Source organism: Microtus pennsylvanicus, chromosome 7 (genome assembly GCF_037038515.1).
Source record: "Microtus pennsylvanicus isolate mMicPen1 chromosome 7, mMicPen1.hap1, whole genome shotgun sequence".
Lineage (NCBI taxonomy): Eukaryota > Metazoa > Chordata > Mammalia > Rodentia > Cricetidae > Microtus > Microtus pennsylvanicus.
In genome coordinates, this window is record NC_134585.1 from 24230555 (window position 1) to 24255173 (window position 24619).

Here is a 24619-nt window from a genome sequence, read left to right on the forward strand (position 1 = left end):
GGCTTAGGGGTCGACTTTTAAATGTTTTTGTGTACTCCCTAGTTTGATCTTGTTCTAAATTCAACTCTATAAGCCTTGGTTCATAGACAGTATGCACTAAAAGAACATATTGCAAATTCACAAGGATGCCAAAACTGAAGAAGCCCCAAATGAATCATGTGATCCCTGGGGTCCCCTGTATGTCATTGGTATGAGTGTCACAGCGTAACCAGGATCCTTCCCCCAGCGCCTTTTGGTGTGCGTTCTGAATGCAATGAGCACACACTTAGGCATTCAGATCAATGCAATCATTACCTAAGTGTGAACCCTCAGCCTCTGCAGGAGACCCTTTGGTGGTCACTCATTTATAGAACAGAGACATTGACTCGAAGATTAGACTGAAAGCAAAACAAGAGAAATTCTACCTGGCATCTTGTTGTTCATGTGTCCTGAAGACAAACAGCTGCCAGAGAAATAGTAGTATATGCAAGTTAAAGGCAGCTGGGGCACAGGCTTGTGCCCCCAGTCAAGGCTTAGTACCAGTGTGCACCAGATTCCAAGCTTGTCATGTGGCCTAGAGCCAGGGGTCCATAATACCACCTGCTCCCTTCTCTCTGAGAGCCCCTGTAATTTCCTATCAAATTCATGACCTCTTTAATTGTGATTGTTTTACACACACAATCGCCCTACTGAGTCCATTGAGTGTGGTTCATATGTACATGTATTAAGGGCTGACCACTTGGGGTTAGACAACCCATTAGGGAAGCTTGTCCCAGGAGAAAATTGATTCTCTTGGCAGCCCATAGTTACCGGTAGCTCTTCATCCTAGCCCTGGGGCCTGTGAACTTTCTCCTGTCCGTGTTGGTGTGTTACCTGGTGTTCTAACTATGTAGGACTTGGTTAGGTAGAGATATAGTTGAGTTCATGGATGCAGCTTCCTTGCCATGTCTAGAAAACCCTGTTTAGCAGCAGCCAGAGCAGAGAAGTGACATTTATGTTCTTACTATCAAGTTGTACATATACACATCACATGAGATTACACACTACAATGCAGGGACACCAAGCTGTTTTGGCAAATGTAAGAAACAGTTTCCAGAGCCGATGGTCCTGCAGGCCTTGCTTGGACAGGATTGACCTCCATCAGAGTCACTCCTCTGCTGGTTTGACGTCTGAACACCAGTTGTCACCTTTTGTACCTCTCACAGCCTCAGGTAATTAAATACATATATCACATATTGAGTACATGTATATCAAGTGCACATACCATATGTTGAGTATATATGTCACATATCAACTACTTGTACCACATACTAGGTACACATATCACACCAAGGACAGATGTCACATATTGAGTACACATCCTTTATTTTAATGTTAAAAAGAGGTGTGACCATCCAAAAGGACAATAAGGAAGCTGCTAATCATGAAGGTGACAGACTGCAGAGCCTCTGGGTTTAACCTGACCAGGAACTCACTTCCTAAGTGAATGTCATGAAAATGAAGTGCTTTATATTTTTCTATTTAAAAGATGTGTCTGACAATTTGGACTTTTTTGTAAACTGGGGTTTCAGTTTGAATCCTTACTCAATTGTGAAGTAGTCTTATTGCACCACAGAACCCTTTCTTGAAGGGTTTGGTAAGCCTGGAGTTCCACATTGCTGCGGACGCCCATGTCACAGCCTTACGTGCTGACAGTGTATGCGGGGCTTAGCCTGGAGGAGAAGCAAGCCTGCCAGATTTCAGGTGATGGCGTCCGTTCTAGGACTACAAAATTTTCAATATGTTGAGGGAATTAGGAACTCTCATTTCTCTCCCAAATGCAGCTTGATGAAATAACTGCTCTAAGTAGTTAGTTCCTGGTTTTTCTGTTGATAACCATGCTGAGTCCAAAAAAAAAAAAAAATCCCTAAATATGTGTGTGTCTGGTGGAAGCTGGAAGGGCTTTTTTCCCCTGTGAATGGCTACCAGAGTGTTTGAAGAAACATTCAATTTCTTTGCTAAAAGAACCACTAGGGAGGGAAACGACTTTTTTTTTTTTAATGTAAGGAAGATCTTGGTACTCGGCACAGCTGGCACATTCTCCATACTTTGCAACACAGATACTTAGCTTGCCAGGCAGAAAGCCGCGCTGCCCATTGCAATAGCATATGCCTTATTCCTTGGCCTCATGCTGGCTCTGAAGTCTTCTCACAGGCCAGAATGAAATCTGTCTTCCTTGCACAGGTGTCCATGCCATGAGAACAAGGTTTTTGTTTTGTTTTGTTATCCACAAAGAAGATCAAAAATATAAGTTTCTTTTCTAAGACTTTGGCTGGGAAGTCATATTTAGGAGGTGAGAGATGAAAACAGGAATTACTTACTCATGCCTGGACTTACCCAGGAATATTCGGGACTCCGTGATAAGTGTGCGATCTTCTTGTTTGACTTCACAACCATTGTTCCTGGTTTGCTGTGCAGCTAAGCTATCTCCGAGTTAGGTCACGAGACCAGGATGAGCATGGAGGAAGTATCTCTGTAGAGCATCACGGGAGAAAAGTCTGCCAGTTTGTCTGCAGGAGCTCAGAAAAACCACAGAGCTCTGAGGATCACCTCCATTCAGAAAACCTCAAACTGAGATGAGTTTGTATCCTCCCCCACCGTGACGTGGTGTCCCACGGTGGTAAGCCTGTAAGTCTGAGAGGAGCAGAGTCCTCGGGCTCCCTGCACCAGCCTGTCCTCTGTCATGTGGCCGAGCAGGCCACACGTGTTTGCATTCTTTCCACACGCCTTGGCAGGGCTGCGTTGTCACGGTCTCCCACATCAAAGAGCAAGGCACACAGTCTTCATTGCCAAAGAGGACATTCGAGTTACCAGGTTTGGAAGCCAGGCCCTTGAGTAATGTCCTTGTTTGTTGAGTTTTTGTATTGTTTTTGTTTTTGAGACAGGGTTCCTTTCCAGGCCCAGGCTGGCCTTGAACTCAATACAGGGATTACTGCTGCCTTGAGCCTTTGCGTTGTACCTGGGCCTTTGCTTTCTTTATTCCTGCCAAATAATAGCAGCCTCAACATGATCCTTCATATAGAATAGAATTTTATTAATTTAAATTTTTAGGATTTTTAAATTTTGTATGATTTATTTCTTTTTTAAGAAACAGGAAATGTTTATTATTTTGCTTTGAAATGAGAAAAATGCAGCTTTCTTGAGCATTATTTTTCAAATAGGCACTTAGTTGCCACTTCTGTAATAAATTATATGTAAAAGTTTTATGTGCAAATTGTTTAGATTTTTTTTCCCCCGGAAAACTTAGCTAAAGAAATCTACGTTTCATCAGGTTCTCAGAGGTCAATTAATCAAAAATGTTAAGAAATGCTGGCTGAAGTTGTATAACATAGTGTCTGAAAACAGCCAGGGCTGGAACAACAGTGTGGGCAATGAGAACGCTCACTGCTCCTGCTTCCCCCCCCTGCTCCTACCCACCCCATTCTCTGTTCCCTTCTCTTCCCTTCCCCCTTCTCTCCTCTGTAGACCATTATAGCCTGGAATTCTGTTCACAGCCTCAACTGGCCGTGAATTCAGAGCACTCTTCCTACCTTAGACTCCTGGGTGCTGGAATTGGAGGCATGACCCACAATGCCTTCGGGCTCTGCTGGTGTTTTCCCGTCTCTGTTTTAGTTTTCCAGCCTATTACAAAATTGGAACCACAGAGGCAGCCTTTTCACATTGGCCTCCTTCACTTAGTAATAGTCTAGGAAAAGCAAAAGAAGCTTGTAAACCAGAAATGCTGACCACACATTTTCTTTCTTTTTTTTTTTTAAATTGATTTTATTGAGCTATACAATGAAAATGTGTGGTCAGAAGAATGGATAAGGAAAATGTGGTACATTTACACAGTGGAGTACTACACAGCAGAAAACAATAATGACATCTTGAATTTTGCAGGCAAATGGATGGAGCTAGAAAACATCATTTTGAGTGAGGTAATCCAGACCCAAAAAGACAATTATCCTATGTACTCACTCGTAAGTGGTTTTTAAACATAAAACAGAGAAAACCAGCCTACAATTCACAAACCTAGAGAACCTAGACAACAGTGAAAATCCTAAGAAAGACATACATGGATCTAATCTACATGGGAAGTAGAAAAGACAAGATATCCCGAGTAAATTGGGAGCATGGGGACCCTGGAAGAGGGTTGAATTAGCAGTCCTCATGCACTGACCTCCCAAGTTCACGGATGCACCACCACATGTAGCCTAGAAGGATATTTTCTGTGTAATTATTTCCATACGTTGGTATGGTCCAGTGTGACTCGCCCCAACCAAAACTCCTGTAGAGGTTTATTTTCTTGATACAAAATTGTCAGCGGTGAGACCCTTAGGAGGTGGTTAGGCCTTGGGATCACCAGCCTCATTAATGGTTTTCTCAAAAGATTGGGTTAAATGTCAAGAAACCAAGCTTGATGTCTCCAGAATGGGTGGAGCTTTATAGGAGTTGGATTTTTCCTGTAGGACTTGTTGGATACCCCCAGAGCAGACTTACAGAGCCAACTTACCCCTGCACCCCATACTTACCCCTGCCTCCCTTCCATACGAATCCACTTGCTGCTTCACACCTGGTCCTGTTGTATAACATCGTCCACCATGAAACGAAACTGCCTGAGGTCTCAGCAGATGTTTCCAGGCTGAGCTAAACCAGCCCCTTTTCCTTGCAACTTAACCTCAAGTATTTTGTCATTGCGACACAAAATGATTTAAGACATGATTATTTTTCAAGTGAGAATGAGAAAGATTCCATGTTTTTAACATCAATATATTATGAATACTCTAAATAAAGAAATATTTTACACAAGTGCCTCTCGCAAGGTTATTTTGAAGCAAACACATTTTATTTACATGTGTTAACTGTAGATATTCCAAGAATGTTTCCGTACAGTGTGGAAAGAGGCTTTTTGTCATCATCAAAATAGAAGTTAGTTAACTCTACTAAAGCAATAATTTTGTGCTCAATCTAACATATAGTTAGACCAAACACTGTGCCTGTGGATGTAGTACTATTAAAATATTTTTCCTTAGACGTGAAACTAATGAAAGTATCTGAGACACTACTGAAAAGAACTGTATTGCAGGACATAGAAAATAGAATAAATGCAGAATTATGCACGCTAGCACTTGTGATGATGGTGGTGCCAAAATTGTTCATCTCCCCCAGGAATCTGTAAACTGGGTTTAATACTCGGCAGAACCCAACAGAATGGCACTTGCTCAGAATTCCTGTGAGTGAGTAAAGGTGTGCAGAATTCTCAGACAGACGTGAAGACATCTCAGACAGACGTGAAGACATCTCAGACAGACGTGAAGACATCTCAGACAGATGTGCAGACATCTCAGACAGACGTGGGGTGGGAGAGCAAAGGGGCACAGCTCACCTAGAGCACACGTTAATTGATATCATCCAAACAGCTGGCATGTGTGCATGGCAAAGATTTCTGCATCATAGAGAAACTTTGTGCCAATGGAAATTCAGCATGTGATAGAATTTCTTTTCTAAATCAAAGGCAGGGGAGCAGACTATTCAGTACATGGTGCCATGACAACTGACTTTCTATATCAGAGAAGCAAATTCCAGGTGTTTAAGGAGTAAGATGTAAAACATATAACTCCAAAAGGAAAAGAAAGGTACCAGAAGTTAGAATCTCAATATCTCTCTCTGTCTCTCTCTGTCTCTCTGTCTCTGTCTCTCTCTCTCCCTCTCTCTCTGAGCCTTTTGTATTTATAATGAAAGAAATGCATTGTTTTTTGTTAGTGGATAATGGTGCTGTATTCCTGCAATGAAATTCTGTTATAGGTGTAAATATACAGAAATAGGCTTCAACCCTAATACATCTCAAAACAGTGGAGCATAAAAACAAGTTGTAGAAGGTTGGACACAGTGGGACCATTTATTTATATAAAATCTAACTGCACACAAAACTTGTATTTAACTCTGACGAATTACTGCAGCAGAAATTGAAGCATCAGGGTCCTTTATTCTCGTATTTCTGCAGATTCAGAACAGCTTAGTCGAGCAGGATGGAGATTCTTGAGGCTGCAAGTCCGTGTCATCTGTGGCTACGGTCATTTGAAGACTTGACTTGGGCTGGAGAATCCAATTCTCAGGCTGCTTGCTAATGAGTGAGATGAAGTTGTTGGTGGGAGATGCCACTTCACATAGGCTTCTCCACAGGGCTACAGGCTGGTCCTCATGGTAGCCAGCTCCCAGAGCTGGGTATCCAAAAGAGCAAGACAGATGCAGGTCACTTATGAAGTAGCCTCAGAAGTTGCACACTGTTTCTTGAACACTCCGCTAGCTGTACAAGCAAGTCCTGACTTGATAATGATAGTACTACAAATTGTGTGCCTACCTCCATGGGAGAGAGCTGTCACAATGAGACTTCTTAGACGCTGGCTGTAATAATATATAATACTTATTATACATGGCCATGTCTGTGTGCATTTGTATTCATGCAGGTATAAATGCATGTATTACAGGTGAGAGCAATAAACATGAACTTTCAACCTCAGAGTTGTGATTTCCCTTTGAAGAAAGAAAGATCATGCTAACCAGGCTAGAATGAAGTGCTATGTCCTCCACAGAAGAAAGAGATGGGAGCAACCTAGACCAGGACAGTGGCTGCAGGGAAAACTGAATGGCTTAAAGACGTCTTTAAAATAGAATGAAAAGCCATAGTTTATTTTTTTTCTGCCTGCGTGTGTATCTCTGTGAGCGTGTTCGATCCCCTGGAACTGGAGTTACAGACAGCTGTCAGCTGCCATGTGTGTGCTGGGACTTGAACCCAAGTCCTCTGGAAGCACATCCAGTGCTTTTAACCTCTGACCCATCTTTCTAGCCCCAAATAAGAGGAAAAGTCACACTTACTGATTAGGAGGGGAGTGGCAGTCAGACACTGGGTAGTTTTCTTACTTGGTCGGAAGCTGAACGATGGTCTTCATTGGGATGGCAGATGGTTAGAGGGACGTGGGTTCTGTTTGAGGCTTTGAGTCTGTAGTGCTCCCATGGAAAGTGCAGTGTCCCGCACAACTGATAGAGGCGTTGGGACAGCACCCGCATTTGCGTAAAAGTTGAGTTAGGAAAGCTGTGGAATTGCCTGGAAAACATGTGGGTTGAGAAGCCCAGGTTCTGAGGAAGAGCACTCAGAATCTTTTGAGGACCGAATACAGGAAGAAGTGCTTATGACTGAAAGTTAGGTGTGGACCTGCATAGGGGTGCACTCCTTAAATCCCAGCACTCCCTGGGATCTCTGTGAATTCCCTGCCAGTCTTCCAGGACTGGCTCCATAGCGACTGGGAAACCCTGTCTTGACAAACTAAAGAGAAAACAAAACAAAAAAGAACACAAAAAGATAAAAACAAAAAGACAGGAAATGCAGCGCCATCAAAGCTAAAGGCAAAAATGTTTTCACCAAATGAAATAATTACACCACTGAATGCTGCTAAAATAAGCAAATTGAGAGCTGAAATCTCTGTTAGTTTTAGTAGCCCAGCACCATATGTGATCTAAGAGAAACGACTGCCGAGTCAGGCATCGTAGTGCACATCTGTAAGCCTGGCACTCAGAAGGCTCAGGGAGGAGAGCTGAAGAAATGAATTAGTTGGACAGTGAGAACCAGATTTGCATTTGATCCAGGAGTATTATCTGATCTTGTTAGAATTAATTCTCATAACTCTAAGTATTCAGACATCTCTACTGGCCTGCCCTTGGGGTCCTGACAGATTTGTCCCCAGCTGCAGCCACTAAGAACACCTCCTGTACACCTTCACTGCGTTCCCTTTTAAAAGGTGGGTCTCCCATCTCCTCTCTCTCTTTCTTTCTCTTCTTTTCTCTTTTGCCACAGGCGAGTCTCCTCGCTCCCCTTTTTCCATTCCCTTTCCCTCAATAAAAAAGCCCTCCGTGTGCGCCCTATGGCATGGCGTCTTTCTCTCACACACTGCTTTTTAAATTACAACAGTAAGCATAGAAGAAAAAGGTTGTTGAAGAAGAATACATGATTCTCTGGCTTCCCGGTATTAAACCATATAATCATGTCTCACTTTTGTGGTGCGGAACATCATCAAAAGTGGGCGGTGTGTGGAGAGGTCATTAGCCACAGAAATCATCTGTCACACGAAGTTCAGTCTCAGGACCTTACAAGGCACTGCTTTGTCCTCTGTTCCCTCCACAAGGAGCCCTCGAGGCACAGTCTTGTTCATGACGTAGCATTTGTTCTACAGAGAAGTGGTTTTGTTTTTTGTTTGTTTGTTTTTGTTTTTGGATACAGGGTTTCTCTATGTTGCTTTGGAGCCTGTCCTGGAACTAGCTCTTGTAGACCAGGCTGGTCTCGAACTCACAGAGATCCACCTGCCTCTGCCTCCCAAGTGCTGGGATTAAAGGCATGTGCCACCACCACCACCCAACTTAGAGAGATTTTTACCTTCTTTTGAACAATAACCAAGCTGTGTAAAATTACATATTGGGTTGGTTCTGATGGCCTGGCTGGTTTGTTGGTTGGTTGATTGGTTGGTTGGTTGCTTTTTCGAGTCAAGATCTCTGATAACCATCCTGACCTGGAACTTGCTGATTGAATTCATTCCTCTCTCTCCACCTTGAAAGTCCTAGATACCACCAGTCTGTCTAGTGAGGGCGTGAAGGGGTGGTGTTTTACAAGCATTTGGGTTTTAAACATTTGACCAAATAATAGCACGTGTGTTTTACCACAGACCTTCCTTCCCTACCCCACCCTAGCCCACAGGTGTTACTTTGCTCCCTATTTACGCAGCCCCAATGTTCAGAGCTCCTGTCCTGCCCTTCTTAGCCTCCATAATTTCGTATGCTCTGCTTTATGCTTCAAGCTCTCATCACATCCTGCCTGGCTCTCAGTGTTTCTGGTGGCAGCCCTGTGACTTCTGAGTCTCTTTGAAGCAACACTCTTGGTGAACATGCTTGCCCATTCTTACTTTAGTAATATGAAGTCAGAGCCAAGGCCACTTTAAAAGCGTGTTTCTGGAGAGCAGTTGGTGCTGAGGCCTCCTTGCAAAAGCCCCTGGTGATGGTTCTCTTCCAGCAGGCTTTTCTTGACCTATTGTTAAACCTGACAAACTGGGAATTGTCCTTCTAGGTTGCTTACCGAGACATCTAACATTTACATTGTAATCCAGCCTGTGGGAAAGAGGGAGACCTGGGGATTCTTTTCAAAGCAGTATTTATAATGAAGGTTTGTGTATTCCACGCAGAGTTGCCGGAAGCTTTTCTATTTTATTCCTTCAAGGGGCTGCATACTCTTTAAAGGAAGACATTAAGCTAGATGCAGAGTATCTTCCTTTTCTCCATTGACTTTGTCTCGATTGTTTTAAAGACAGTAACCTCTAGGCACGGAGTGTTTTAATGAAATGTTCCAAGTGTCAGCTGAATGATGCTCGAAGAATTCTATCTTTTATTTAAGTTCCCTTCTGCCTCCTTCAGAGATCTGTAGTTAGCTGGTCTTTTGCATAACAGAAAGAAGATAATTGCAGTAAGGATGCCAAATGAATAAGTTAATCACTTAATTTACTGTGATACCATCATTGCTATCTGTAGAAGAGACAGGCCTACTTACATATCAGAGGCTCTGAATGCTGGGGAAGGATTCTTTTTGAAAAGGAAAATAATAACCTTTTCATATTTGATACATTTCAATGTTGTAAATCTGTGCTGTGTGTTAAGTTGTTGACCTGTTCCCTTTGAGTGTATACTCAATTTCTTTTCTGTGTCAAATTTCAAATCATGTGTCGGTGTTGGTGAACTATGATGGGAATGTCTGCCCTGCTATCAACAGTTGGCAACACACATAACCTTCCTGTGACAACAGTTTTCAGAAATCTGGATAGGGAGCTGCATGACCCTGTAATCCCAGCTCAAGGGAAACAAATGGCTACAGCCATTGTCTTAGTCTCTCAGCAGGAGGCAGCTTCTAGGCTGTGTGGCACTGGACGGGCAGCCAGGCCCAGGCCCAGCTGAAATGAAGGAGCAGACCAGGGTGGCTGAACAAGCCTGGCTAGGCAGCTGGGATTGTGTGACAGTGATACTGAGGGCAGAGCTGCCAAGAGCCAGGTCCAGGTGGGCCAGCTGAATGAAGAACAGACCAGGGGATTGTGGGACAGTGTTCCTGAGGAAGGGGCTATGAAGAAAGGCCTCCTGAAATCCACACAGGTTCCCATGGGCCTGGCTAAAGTCTAATGAGAACTAGAAAAAAATTTCTCAGAAATTATTTTTACCAGGAAATATAAAATGAATGAATCTCAGTGTCCAGATAAGACCAGACATCATTTTCTCTTCCTCTGGCCAGAATAAAGGACATCATTGCATCCATGGACAGAGATTTCTAGAAAGATCACCTAGAAAGTAGCCCCACAGTAAAGGATTCTCTGTCTCTGTCTTAAAAGAGTTAGTCTTGAAAGCATAAAATTATTACTTAAGTAATTTTACTTATGCTTAAAATACAGAGTTCATCAATACAAAATTGAGAATATATAACCAGTGAGCAAAATTAGCTAGACGTGGAGCAGCAGGAAAACATCTCCCAACTCTGCCCGGAGACCCAGAAATGACAGAGAAGTCAGTAGCCAAGAGTGCTCAAACGGCTGTTGTAACTGTGGTCCTTCCACTGAGGAGGAGAAGGAAAACTGTGTAACACGAAGAGGAGTGAAGCTGTTAAAAAAATTCAAATGAATGTCTAAAGATTTTTTTATATCTGAAATTTAAAAACAGAATACAGAAGGAAAAAGAAAATACAGAAAAAAAACCAAAAAATACAAAATCAAAAAATACAGATGGAATTAACGAGAAGACAGATGTAGCAGAAGAAAATATCTATGGTGCTGAAATAGATGGCATTTAAACTGACCCAGGAGCCGAGAGGACACAGAAACCTAAAATACATGAAGAAGGGTTCAGCAAGTTTTGAGATGGTATCATGTGCTTGAACACAGACTTTCAGGGGGAGGGGTGGAAGACAGAAAGATGAAATAACAGTCAGATGAAATAACAGCCGAGTTTGCTGAATGCTGTGAATACATGCATCTCAGATACTGAGCCATTTCCGCATAGAATAATCATAAAGGAAAACAAGGCGTGTCATGATCCAGCCATTGAAACCCACGCTAAACAGGACGTGTGAAAAGCACACAGGAATGCAGATGTATCACACACAGAGGACTAAAGATACAACATGCCCAACTTCTTATTTCATGTGAGACAAGACAATTCAGCTAATTCTTCAAAAAGTGCCAAGAGGAAAAAGAAAAACCTGTCAAGTAGATTTTCTTTTATATACTAAAAATATCTTTCTCAAAAATCAAGGTGTGGTGACTTTTTCAGACATACAAAAATGGAAAGAACTCATTGCCAGTGCGTTTCTGCAGCTGTGATATTTAAGGGGGTTCTTGAGACAGAAAGGAAACGATGGCATCGAGTAATATAATAGTGCAATATGAATGCTTTGTAAATGGTCATTATATTACTTAGCGAATAATGTACATTTTGTTTGGTATAGGCACAAAGGTTTCCCAAGTACTGATTTGCAGGTGGCTGAATCCGCCACAGATAGCCGTGGGCTGTCCCACAGAAATGCTCCACACAGAGGCTTTACACCAGTAATCACAGAAGCTTTATTGATAGACCAGAAATAGCCTACTTTCCATTAGCCGGTGGGAAGATAAACTGCCGTGGGTCTGTGTATCCCGATAGTAGTTGGCAGGATGAAGCTATCAGGGTGAACCCATCACTTTGCGTGTTAACCTAAAAATGTAATTTAAATACAATGAATGAACTACAATTGCATACAGCATGGAGGCAATCTCATAACCCTGCCACGGGAAGGACGCCATATACGAAGAGTTATGAGTCCTAGCGCCCGGTAATGCACTACAGAATCAAATGCAGTCGGCTCTAAAAGCAGATGCAAAGTTCCGAGCGATCCGCAGGTGGGGTAAGGGCGTCTGAGGTAAAAACGTGACGTTCTCCGTCTTGAGGCACGTCAGAACTCATCCGATGTCCACAGAAAATAAGAATTGTTGGGGTTTTGCTGTTAGGACAGATGAGGAACTTGGGTGTGAGTGGCAACTCTGGAAAGTTCGATGCTCTCAGAATGTCCGGAACAGGTTCTCCTGATCTGATTTTGAGGGGTGTAAAGCTTATGAGACTAACAGGAGGTGCCTTTTGGTTCCCGAAGGGAGCTCGTTATCACCTAGTGATCAGTGTGTTAAGTGTTCTGAGCAGTTTGTTCATTCTTTCCCTACAACATATCCGAGAGTTAGGAACCTACTGTCTGTGTGGAGGGAAAAAAGTTAAGCCCATAGAAGTTACATAATTCCCAAAGAATCCGAGCCAAGATCCGATCCCAGATTTTACTTCTAAGCCTATGTTTGCCCCTCACGTTGGCATCATCTGTAAATGGTTAGCTGCTAATGTGAGGGTTTGAGCTGAAAACTTTGCTTTAAAAATATATCTGAAAATTATTCTTAGAAAAGGTTTTCTGGGATTCATTTTACTAAGGCTTTGTGCATTGAAATTGCCAAAAGAAGAAAGAAGGAGATGAGGACTGCCGTCCATACTGCATAGCGAGTCCCTCAGTTGGTGGCTGCCAGTGCCCCTCTTCATACATTGCTCTTGGGACATTCTCTTGCTTTCACTTCTGATTGAACTCAGGTGGATGTGCACACACCCAGAAGGAGCTGGGCTCTATTTCCACACAGTACACACCGTGTTGTATAACTGAATGTTTAGCTGTATTATACCTTAAGCATTGCTTTATCATTCTGAGGAAGAGCCTCAGATATTGGTAGATTTTGGGGAAAGTTTTCAAAAACTCTGTGTTCCAAGATTGACACACCTCCTACAGGCTGTACCAGTCACCCAATTGTCTTCATCTTTGGCTACTGAATAAAACCTTGCCAGATAGGACCAGGACCTGACTCAGCCATCCCAAGAGCTCCCTGTGTTGTGTTCCACAAAAGCCTCTCCTTGCCCCCTCGGAAGACGGCTCCTTTTACATTTTTCCATACATGAAAAATTAGTCCCTTGATCTGATCTCACAAGAATCTGTTCCTAGACTAACCCTAAAAGCATTTTAAGTCGTGCTAATGGTGGTCCCAGTGCAATGGGAATAATGATGATAACTTTGACTTGCAGTAACGCCTAACTGTTGTGTGTCTATGGGTCCTTTCGCTCAGACGTGACGGTGGTTTATCAGAATGGGTTGCCCGTGATATCCGTGAGGCTGCCGTCTCGGCGTGAACGCTGCCAATTCACACTCAAACCTATCTCCGACTCTGTTGGTGTGTTTCTACGACAACTGCAAGAGGAGGATCGGGGGATTGACAGGGTTGCCATCTACTCACCAGGTACAGTCGCCTCCACTTTTAATTCGCACCCCAAACTGCTCAGTCAAACTTTAGAAAACACGGGAGTTTTTGCTCTGCATGTATGCATGACAGCGCCATTTCTGTCCCTGTGGTCCTCAGGACATAACTGCTCGATATCAGCAGATGTGTGCCCACAGGGAGTCTCATTCAGATGCAGCTCACATCGATGCCATCACAAGGACAAGCAGGCAATCACATTTCATGTTCCTGAGCCTCTTGTCATAACTGTGGGTTCAGAATGTGTTTTCCCAGTAGCTGAGACCTTGAATGTTTACCAAAATAGCGTCTGTGATTTGAGAATATACAATAAGACACTAAAAACTCTCATTTGATGTAGCATCTGTTTAAGTGCCAAAAGAATTGTTTTCATTTTGACTCAGAAAAATCTTTCAAGCCTACAGGAAGATGGAGAGTCACCTGCTACGATGGCCGCCAACTTCCGTCCTTGGCGTATTAACTTCTGTGCCGTAAACACTCCAAACCCTTTAGTAACATGCTTGGCAGACCCATTTGGTACACTTGCTCCCATCACATCCTTCCCTACCGAATGAATTAGCAGCTTGTGGGTGGCTGGGCTGCCAAGTACCTCGCCGTCGAAAGCTCTGAGCCTCTTCCTCCCGGCTACCGGTGTAAAGGTCCACACTGCTCCGCAGTCGACTCCAGAGTCCAGCTGAGCCCCATGGGTTCATGACCAGCAGCTATTTCACTTGTTCCCACAGCTGCGGGGAAAGGGATTGTTCAATCATCAGAGCCGGCCTAAACACAAAGAGCATTCTACAAGCTGATCTATGTTTAGCATAGGCCTCCGGGCTGTGAGGCAAAGGTTAGCAGAGAAATGGGATAAAGCACTCTAAAGCTATTTGAGATGGGGCTGGGCAGTGCCTGACTCGTTCCATTTAACCTCTTCACAGATGGCGTCCGAGTTGCTGCCTCCACAGGAATAGACCTTCTCCTCCTCGATGACTTTAAGCTTGTCATTAACGACTTAACATACCACGTACGGCCACCAAAGAGAGGTAAGCTGCCTTAGTGAGGTTTTGGGAAGGTGGGAAGGTCTTTGGACCATGAGTAACCCTAGAAACACACATGGTCTTTACACTTTTCGCACAGCGAGCCTGGTAGGCACTAAGCCAGGCTTCCAGCTTGATCCTAGATTGTGTTGTCATTCCATCTCATATACCTGAATGTGCTTACCAAGAGTTCCTCCTGACACGGGTTTCGCTCTTCAAATTCTTTTTCATTATTATACATGTGTATCAGTGTGTGTGTGTGTCTGTGTGTGTGCACATTTGTATGTGTGTGCAAGTCTGTGTATGTCTGTGTGTATGTGTGTCTGTGTGTGTGAGCATTATGTGTGTGTCTGTGTGTGTGTCTGTGTTTACATGTCTGTGTATATCTGTGTTTGTGTCTGTGTGTGTAAGAGCATATGTGTGTGTCTGTGTTTGCACATCTGTGTGTCTCTGTGTGTATGTGTGTATGTGTGTGTCGGTGTGTGTGCCGTAACACACTTGTGGAGGTCAGAGGACAACTCTCGGGAGTCAGGTCTTTCCCTCCACTGTGAAAGTCCCTCAGCTTGAACTCAGGGCCTCGGGCTTAGCAGCAGGCACCTTCACCCCCTGAACCAACTCATCAGCCGTGTGTTTTCCTTGCAGAGGGTTTCTTTTAGCTTACAGTTCCAAAGGAATACATCCATCATGGCAGGGACATATTCTTCTACGTTAGACTAAGATGAAGGAAATCTTTATGTTTAAACAAAGGGTATCTCTGCTCTGTGAAACACTGGTAGGGATTGGTCATTTTGTTTCTTTAGCGGTTTAAGTTCAGCAGTCTGAAGCAATTGTTCCGATCTTTCTTGGCCTCCAGTGTGGTAAGTCCAATGGAGTTGTAAATATAAACTGTATTTGATACACCTGACTTACCAAACATTATGTCTTTTTCTTTCTTTTTTTTTTTCTTTTATTTATTTGTTTTTGTTTCTTTTTGATTTTTCAAGACAGGGTTTCACTGTGTAGCCCTAGCTATAACCCACTCTATAGACCAGGCTGGCCTCGAACTCAAAGATCCACCTGCTTCTGCCTCCCAAGTGCTGGGATTAAAGGTGTGCACCACCACCACCCAGCAAAGATTACGTTTTAGTTTAGTTTATCTTAAGTGTATCCAGAATTTAAGCAATCAAATATTATTGAACAAAATCGTCTCACAAAAAGCCTGCTTTATTACAAAGTTCTGATAACGTCATGTGCGACACATGGCAGGGTATTTTTTAGACATAATTGGATGCACATATGTAAAACATAGCATCAAAAACAAGAACACAGTCAGCACGTACTGCATACGGTAGGTTATTGGTTGATTGTGATCACATGGCTGACTGGAAGCCGTAGATGGCAGCCCCTGCTGGACATCACTCTCGTGGAAAAAGATCAGCTCTCAAAATGAGAGCCCTGGTTCCTGCTGAATACACAGTGCCTTCTCAGCACTGTAAAAATCAAAATATTCTGAGTTCTGGGGGCTTCTAGAATCCTTGGGAATTTCTAATATACACATTCTTACTTGGTGTGGGGAAAAAAGGGGAGGTGCTCAACTTTGGTGTGCATTTTAAGAGGGCACCAAAATATCAGTATTCAAGGCAGCATTTTAATGGTCATTTTTTATACGCACACATATGTAAAATGCATGCTCTGGTATTATTGGTTTTCCTTTTCATCCCAGGCTCCAGAGTAGCTTCTGTCTTTGTGGACCGTTTTCCCTCTTTGCCTTGAGATTCACTGTTGCTTGCTGCTAATGCCCCTTCCACAATCACGACTCCCCGCACTAACCCCCCACGACACTCCTTTTAGTCCTGCTCTTAGGGATTGGATCTAAGCCAGATGCAGTGATGCGAAGCTTTAATCCTAGCCCTCAGGAGGCAGAGGCAGGCAGATTTCTGAGTTCAAAGCCAGCCTGGTCTACAGCGTGGGTTCCTGGAGAGAGATCCTGTCTCTAATAATAATAATTATTATTATTATTACTGTTGTTGTTATTATTATTATTAGATCTAGTGAACTGGAGAGAAGGATCAGTGAAGAACACTCACTGCTCTTCTGGAGGACCCAGGTTCAGTTCCCCGTACCCACATCAGGCAGCTCAGAGCTGCAGATGACTCTAGTTCCGGGGAATCCAACACCCTCTGGCCTCCACGACATAGTGCACATATATAAATTTCTGTAAATAAGTACTCCTGAAAAGAGCTGGCTCTGTCATATGTTAGTCCACGCTGGCCTTCCCATCACACAGCTGCCCTCTGGTATGGCTTTCTCTTGCTCCTTCCTCACCTCCACTCTCTCAGGTTAAAATCTCCAGGTCAGCTCGTCCGTCCGTGGTGCCCTAAAGCATCCTATTCGTTCCTACTCTGGCTCCAAACAATCCAGAAGTGATGAACTCTGGACTCTGCCTCTTTTTCTTTGTAAATGTTCTCTGAGAAGGCAGGCACTGTGACTCAGGCTCATTCCGTGTTGAAGGAATTAAATAACTCAAACCAGGAGCATTTTGATTGTTCGGAGGCCAGAGTCTCCTGTCTAACAGCAGGAAAAAGAACAAAGGAATTAATGAAGGAATGGTGACCCTCAGCAAAGTAGATAGTGGTCTCCGTCTACACCTGTACAGACTGGAAACCATGACCAATCCAACAGCATCTTAATGTTTTTCAAACAGAAATAAATGCTTTTGTTTTTAAATAAGGCTGCTCTCATGAGAAGTAAGGAAAACACAAGTAGAAACTGATCATAGGAGGGATTATATTTTATACACAGTGACTTTTTTTCTTTTTCTGTGTCTCAAAACTGTGTACTTCTCTAGAAGTACGCTGGGATATGAAGTTTCAGGGATCAAGAGTCTAAAAATCTATGGAGATAGCTGGTAGAATTTGGTAAAAATTAGCAGTATTCTTAAAGAATTTTTTGTTTTGTTTTTGGTGTTTTTAGTCAGTATTACTATAGAGCCCAGAATGGCCTCAAATTATCAATCCTACCCTCTCCCCACCTACTGTTTGGACTATAGGTGTACACCACTGTGTCTGGTTTCATATATAGTTTTAAAGAATTGTGTGTGTGTGGCGGTATATTGTGACTTGTGAGAACTGAAAATACTCAGAATGTTGTATAAACTATGAATTCATACACACCAGACCCCGAGTACAAAGGACTCATTCATGCCTAGTCTGGTATGGCCACACGCCATGTGTACACAGGACAGCAGGCTGGAGGTGTTGACAGCCTTGTGTCTAAGCCAGAGCAAGATGAGAGCCCGCATCTGAGGTTGGAACAAGGGGCCATGTCATAACAGGAAAGCTAGGTGCCAGGTCCAGCACATCCTTTTAGTGGCCATGGCTGTTCATCGTTTAAGTCACAAACAGAAATGGGAACATAGAAAGGAGCACAAAAGCATGAAAAATAACTAATTATCTTTCTCTTGTTCTTGGAAAGGAGGAAAATGTACCCCATGTTACTGGAGGATATGGCTTTGCCTGCTAAGGAGAGTCATTTTGATTGGCACTTCTAGAGCCAGTTCCCACTTAGCCGTCCACGGGAAGTTAGAGACCTTGCTTCTTGGTGGTGCGATTTGAAGAATGAGGTCGAGAAAGCAGACTAAGCAGTGGTAACAGCTGCCTCATTAGGAACTCAGATAGCTAAGACCGTCTCATTAGGTTTGTGGATGACAAGGATTTCCATGGCTCATTATATTAGCATATCTCTCTGACATTATTATTCTGGGATCGATGGTGTCTACAGAGATGCTGGTAAACATGCCGTTATTATTTGTGTGTGAGAGAGCCATGCACGATTTAACCCAAAGAACTATTGCTAAGCCATTAGAAAAATTTTCCCCTTCGGTGACTTCTCAGGGTCAAGGGTTGGGGTTGTTATTGTCACCTGTACCATGACATTAGAACCATATCGTTCTTGTTAAAGCAGCCTGACAAACGGTAAGCTCTGAGTCCACCAAGGCTTTATTTACCATTGCGTAAGCCTAAAGATTACTTTCAGCCACGTCTAGAGTGGCACCTCTCTGAGACCTACAACTTACCATTCTCTGGATCTTTTAAAATCACTGTTGGAAGGCTTTGTGGTAGCGTGTTAGTGTATTGTTATTGTTGTGTAGAGTGGAGAATACATTCCTAAGGTTCAGGTCCCAAAGTCTAAGATAATTTTACACAATCACCGAATCCCTGTTCCTCAGATACTCTTTTTAGGCACAAAGGCAAATGTGTACCCATGTTTTAGGCAAATAGTAACGTATCATACATACTATTTGTGTTGTGTTTCAGTGAAGCAGAGTCATGAATATTATAAAGATTGATGGTAGGAGCCTGGAGAGATAGTTAATAATGACGTTCTTGCCTTGCCGTTCCCTGAACACATGTAAAGAGTCTGACTGGGGAGGCAGAGGCAGGCAGATCCCTGGGGGCTCCCTGACCAACTAGTCTACCCCAATGGCGAGCTCCAGGCCAGTGAAAGACCTTGTCACGAAGGTGAATGATGATCAGGGTTCGGCACTCAAGGTTGTCCTCCAGCATCTGCACGCACATGTACACACACATTTATGTCTTTGCCTGTTTCTGCCTCCCCATCATACACACATACACAAGTACACACATGTACCCACATACACACATAAAAATATTCATGGCAGGAGAAAGACCTTTTAGAAATTATAGCTAGAGCTGAGGAAGAGGTCTGAAGGGGAGCTTGGGGATCAGGGAAAAGTCAGAAGTGTTGATGCTGTGGCACTGTGGGATAGCTGGTAGACCGTTAGGGAACCTGGAAATCCCTGGACATCCAGATATTAGTGGAGGCCTGCAGTGAAGTACTTTACTGTAGGTGGAGAAATTTTGTGTTGTTAAATAGAACTTCCTGGCGCAGGGCTTTGAGTTCAATCCCCAGTACCAGAAAAGAAAAATCTTTCTGCGGGATTAAAAGTGTTATGCTTCTGCCCTGTTGAATATAGTAGCCGTAAGTAAATGCTCTGACCAGAGAACTGAATCTTTTGAGTATTTTAAATTTAACCAATGGGAAGTTGCAGAAATGTTAGTCAGAACCGGGTAGTGGTGGCGCACGCCTTTAATCCCAGCACTTGGGAGGCAGAAAGCAGGTGGATCTTTGTGACTTCAAGGCCAGCCTGGTCTACAAGAGCTAGTTCCAGGATAGGCTCCAAAGCTACAGAGAAACCCTATCTCAAAATAAAAAAGAAAAGAAAGAAATGTTATCCAGAAGATTTTTTTCCGAGATCCATATTTTATTTTATTTTTTTAATTTATTTATTTATTAAAGATTTCTGTCTCTTCCCCGCCACGCCTCCCATTTACCTCCCCCTCCCCCAATTAAGTCCCCCCCCCGCAGCCCAAAAAGCAATCAGGGTTCCCTGTCCTGTGGGAAGTCCAAGGAACCCCCACCTCCATCCAGGTCTAGTAAGTTGAGCATCCAAACTGCCTAGGCTCCCACAAAGCCAGTGCGTGCAGTAGGATCAGAAACCCATTGCCATTGATTGTTCTTGAGTTGTCAGTAGTCCTCATTGTCCGCTATGTTCAGAGAGTCCGGTTTTATCCCAGGCTTTTCCAGAGGCCAGCTGGTCTTGGTGAGTTCCCAGTAGAACATCCCCATTGTCTCAGTGTGTGGGTGCACCCCTCGCGGTCCTGAGTTCCTTGCTCGTGCTCTCTCTCCTTCTGCTCCTGATTTGGACCTTGAGATTTCAGTCCTGTGCTCCAATGTGGGACTCTGTCTCTGTCTCTATCCAGAAGATTTTTTAAAAAAAAGTGGAGTTGAATAAGATCAAGTAAGGTGACTATCACTAACAATATATTGTATTCTTCACTATCACCAGGAGTAGATTTTGTATTATCATTACAAAAAAAGCATGTGAAGTAATAAATACCTATATTTAGCCATTTCACAGTTGGTACATATTTCAAAATAGCATACTGATGATAAATATATATGCTTCTACTTGCTCTAACTATTTAATATAAATAGTTAAAAATAAACAGAAGCATGTGGCTAGTGGTTCCCATATTGAACATACCATTTTTAGAAGTCTGCATCCGGTTCTGGGCCTGGATTTGCTGCTAAACAGCAAATGCTACAGATGAGCAATGGCCCGACAGCGGGAGAGAGTAGGTGCAGCCGCTACAGCAACATCTCACAACTGCCTACTCCCAGCCTCGGCGCCCTTCAAGATGTGATGCCGTCGGCTTCGCTTCCCTCTCCCAAAATCTCACCTAGGTTTCTCTCTCACTTAGCCCTGTCTCAGAGGCCCTGACTTCCCTCAGAGAAATGTATTCTTGGAAACACTACGATTTCACACACTGACCAGGTATAAAAGCCTGACTAAACTGCTTCTCCTACCCAGTAGGAGGCTGTGACGACCCCACCATGCCAGTTCATAAGGAATCTCCTCCTCTTCCGTGGCTTTTGTGCTCTGTTTGTTTGAATGAGTCCACTGGCCACCTCACTCCCTGTTCTATGATTTACTGGCAGGACATGGTGATGTCTTGATCTTTTGCCACAGTTTACAGGCAGCGTTGAATGTATGTCATGAAAGATGTAGATGTATATATGTCAGGAAAACGTGTTGAACTGTTGTGATAGAGGGAGTGTTGATCTGAAGTTAAATTTTTAAGAAGAAAAATATTAAAGATAATAAAAGGAGTTTTAAAAAATTATTTAGAAGTGTTTCTATGCCTATGAAGTGAGGAAAAGAACCTTCTAACTGCAGCATCAACCTAGTAGAGAAAAAAAGTATGTACTGCCTCTGTGAGGAGGACTGATATAGAAAATAAGTTTTGCAGGCATAGAGGTGCTTGCCTGAGATTCCAGCTCAGGAGGCAGAGGCAGGAGGATCATGAGATGAATTCAAGGCCACTATATCTTAATCAATTAACTAATTAATTAAATCTATACAGTAAAATTCATAGCCTGAAGATTATGCTTTTTTAAACTAACACATGGTTTTCTAATGGAAATTTCCTCATTTGTAAAACAAATATCAACCGTATTTCCAAATGCTGTGATAAACACCATGACCATGGCAACTTAGAGAAGGGTTTGTTTGGGCTTATGGTTCCATGACCATCATGGCAGGGAGCATGGCAGCAAACAGGTAGGCAGGAATAGCGTTGGAGCAGCAGCTGAGAGTTCACATCCTGTTCCAAAAGCAGGAGGCAGAGAGCACCCTGGGGATGGCTGGAGGCCTCTGAAGCCTCAAAGCCCACCCCTCAGGACACACCTCCTCCAACAAAGCCACACCTGATCCTCCCCAAACAGTTCCACCAGCTGGGGAACCAAGCATCAAATGTGGCCTATGGGGCCATTCTCCTTCAAACCACCACAGCATGGGTTACTGTCTGGGAGAGAATCTTGTTAACCACGGGAAATCCATATCAACTTCAGGATGTATATTTTCAAAAGAGAACTGAGTTGAAAAGAGAAACCTCCCAGTAATAGGAGGTTTCATTTTACCCCATCTCCTGACCCTGGAGTTGGGAGCTGTGGGTTCCACCAAGTCACACCAGTGTTCTGGACAGGCTGCAGAAGAAATGGCTTCTGGGTCCAGTGTCCTTGTACAGTAAAGCCATATTCCCATGAGAGCTTGTAGCCTTATTGCAAGAGGATCCTGTTGTCATGGACGACTTCTAGAAGTCATAGCGTTCTTCTTTCTGTTGCTATTGATCCCATACACATCTACTGAAGCTCTGGAAGGTTCCATATTGGACATTTGACCACGTCAGCTCTTCCCAGTCCACTACCCTGCCTTACATGGATTAACTTTGTGATAACTATACTGAAGGATATTGGATGCGACCAAATTTTGATTTGGGAAAGGACTGATCAGAGCTTGAAATATAGCTGAATTTTTATTAGAACCTCAATACATTTTAGATTTTTGGAGACATCTGCTGCCCATATAAAAAATATCGATTCAGAGAATTTAATCTTTCACCTTTTTGATCATTTTCATCACCCTATGCCCTTTACAGCATGATATTGGGGCCCAAACAGCTATTCTCAGTCTTTGATAAAGAAGATAGAATAGAAGTTGGCTGGTGTGCTGGGGAAGGCGTGTAGTGTTAAGATTACTACAGTGTGGTGGGGTTTTATTTTGTTGCCTTTACATTTGCAAATGAAACGCTATATATGTTTTCCTTAGAAGTGTCTAACTGTGAAAAACGTCAACAAAAATGTCAAGGCCACAGATAAATTACAGACTTTAATAAAGAATTAATAAAGAATTGCAATGAGACTGACCCTGACCCTCCTGACTTGGTTTTGAACTTGGGTCTCAAGTTTGTCCTTGTCTGTCTGTTGGTATGACTGTTTTTTTAGGTCCGGGGAGTCAGGCCCAGGGCCTGGTATGCTAGACTAGCTCCTTAGCCACACCCTAACCACTGGGGATTCCCCTCCCCATTTCCCTTGGCCGTGGCTGTATTCAGAGTACTTGGACTTCTAAAAATATAATAATGGATATTGATTTCAAAGTTTTTGAGTTGCCCTCATATGAATTTACTTCCTTGATTGATAGGTTGATATTTTAAAAACTGTTGTTCAGTTTAATGCTGAGGGACTCCCATAATGGAGGGGCCTGCCTCATGGCCTTTCATTGTCTCGTAGATCTTGGAATAGCACGTCTTCATTTAAGGTGTTCAATTTTTATTACATTTTATTTATTTATGTAGGCATGCACATGCATGGACTTTGAGTGTGTGCACATGTGCACACTTGCACACATAGGAAAGTCAGAGGACAACTTGTGAGAGTCAGTTCTCTCCTTCCACCATGTTGTTCACTGGAACCGAACTCTGATCATCAGGCTTGGCGGCCTTTGCCCACTGAGCCATCTCCTGGCTGGGATGTTCAATTGTTATTTTATTTATTTATTTTAAGGTAATTTTTTATTCTCTCATACAGTATCTCCCGACCGCAGTTGTGAACCTCTTTCTTTCAGACCTTCTAAGCCATGAAAATGCAGAAACCCTGAATGATGTGAAGACGCTGGTCCAGCAGCTCTACACCACGCTGTGCATCGAGCAGCATCAGCTCAACAAGGAGCGGGAGCTCGTGGAGAGGTTAGAGAACCTCAAGCAGCAGCTGGCCCCCCTGGAGAAGGTGAGAGCCCCTCAGACTTCCCCGTCGATCTCCGGTGTGTCATCCCCCCGATGACATGGGCTTCTGTGTCTCACTTTGAAATACTTGAGTCCTCTTACCAAATTGGTCCATTAGCTTATTAGTCTGAACCATCCAAACGTTCCAGTCAGCCAAAAGAGGATTTATAAGGGGATTGTCTGGAGCCTTGGTAATAGACTAAGAGCCCAGAGGTCCAAAGACAGAGTAACTGCTGACCAGGAGAGCTTCTAAATGTCTTGGAGGTCAGGTTATGAATGGGGAGTTTATGGAACACTAGTGTGTAAACTTAATTCACTATAGAAAATATCACTGCGATGGAAAGTAAATCCTAAAAACAGTGTTGATAGGTTCCAGTGTTTTTTTGATTGCATTCATTTATTTATGTATGACTTTGTGGGCATGCAAATGCCACAGTGAGCGCATTTGGAGAGCAGAGAACAATGTGCAGGAGTTAGTTTTCTCCTACAGTGTGGGTCCCAGGGATTGAACTCAGGTCATCAGCCTTGCTAGCAAGCACCCTTGCCCACTGAGCCATCTCACTGACCATTATGACCCACGTTTTAATGTATTATTCATATACCATTATTCATATTCATGTGCACATTTATACTACACACAAAGAACAATCAGAAGGATTATAATAACCTCATGCAGCTGTAGGCCCATGACTGACTTTTCTCCTTTATTCACATTTTAGAATACTTTACAGTGAACATGTTAGCCTGAGTCTTTATGATATCACAGGTGCAGTCATTGTTCACTTTGTGATGGGGATGCGTTCTGAGAACTCTCTAAGGGACTTCATTGTGAGACCCTCACAGAGTGTATGTGCGTAGACCTAGATGAGCTAGGTCTTTACTCAGCGTGGCCTCTCGATGTAGTCAGAGATGTGTTGGCCCCACATATATGAGCCTGGTGTAACCGTCTCTAACATAACGGTAGAAGGAATAGCTTAGAATACATTGCCCAGTGTTCGTTGCCTTCGAGAATCATACCGGTGCTAACAGTACAGTGGGCTTGCTTACAACAGCATTGCCACAAGCGTGTGGATACCACACTGTCCTGTGGGAATTC

At 43.3% G+C, this 24619-nt stretch overlaps 1 protein-coding gene across 2 annotated transcripts in view; it reads left to right on the plus strand.

Annotated features, from left to right (window-relative positions):
* Mcu (mitochondrial calcium uniporter) overlaps positions 1-24619 on the plus strand; it is a 154836-nt gene that overhangs the window by 122319 nt on the left and 7898 nt on the right. For both annotated transcript variants that reach the window (XM_075980209.1, XM_075980210.1), the window contains exons 3-5: positions 13200-13370; positions 14303-14407; positions 23367-23527. In XM_075980209.1, the coding sequence (XP_075836324.1) occupies positions 13200-13370; positions 14303-14407; positions 23367-23527 (437 nt within the window). The remainder of the gene's footprint in view (positions 1-13199; positions 13371-14302; positions 14408-23366; positions 23528-24619) is intronic.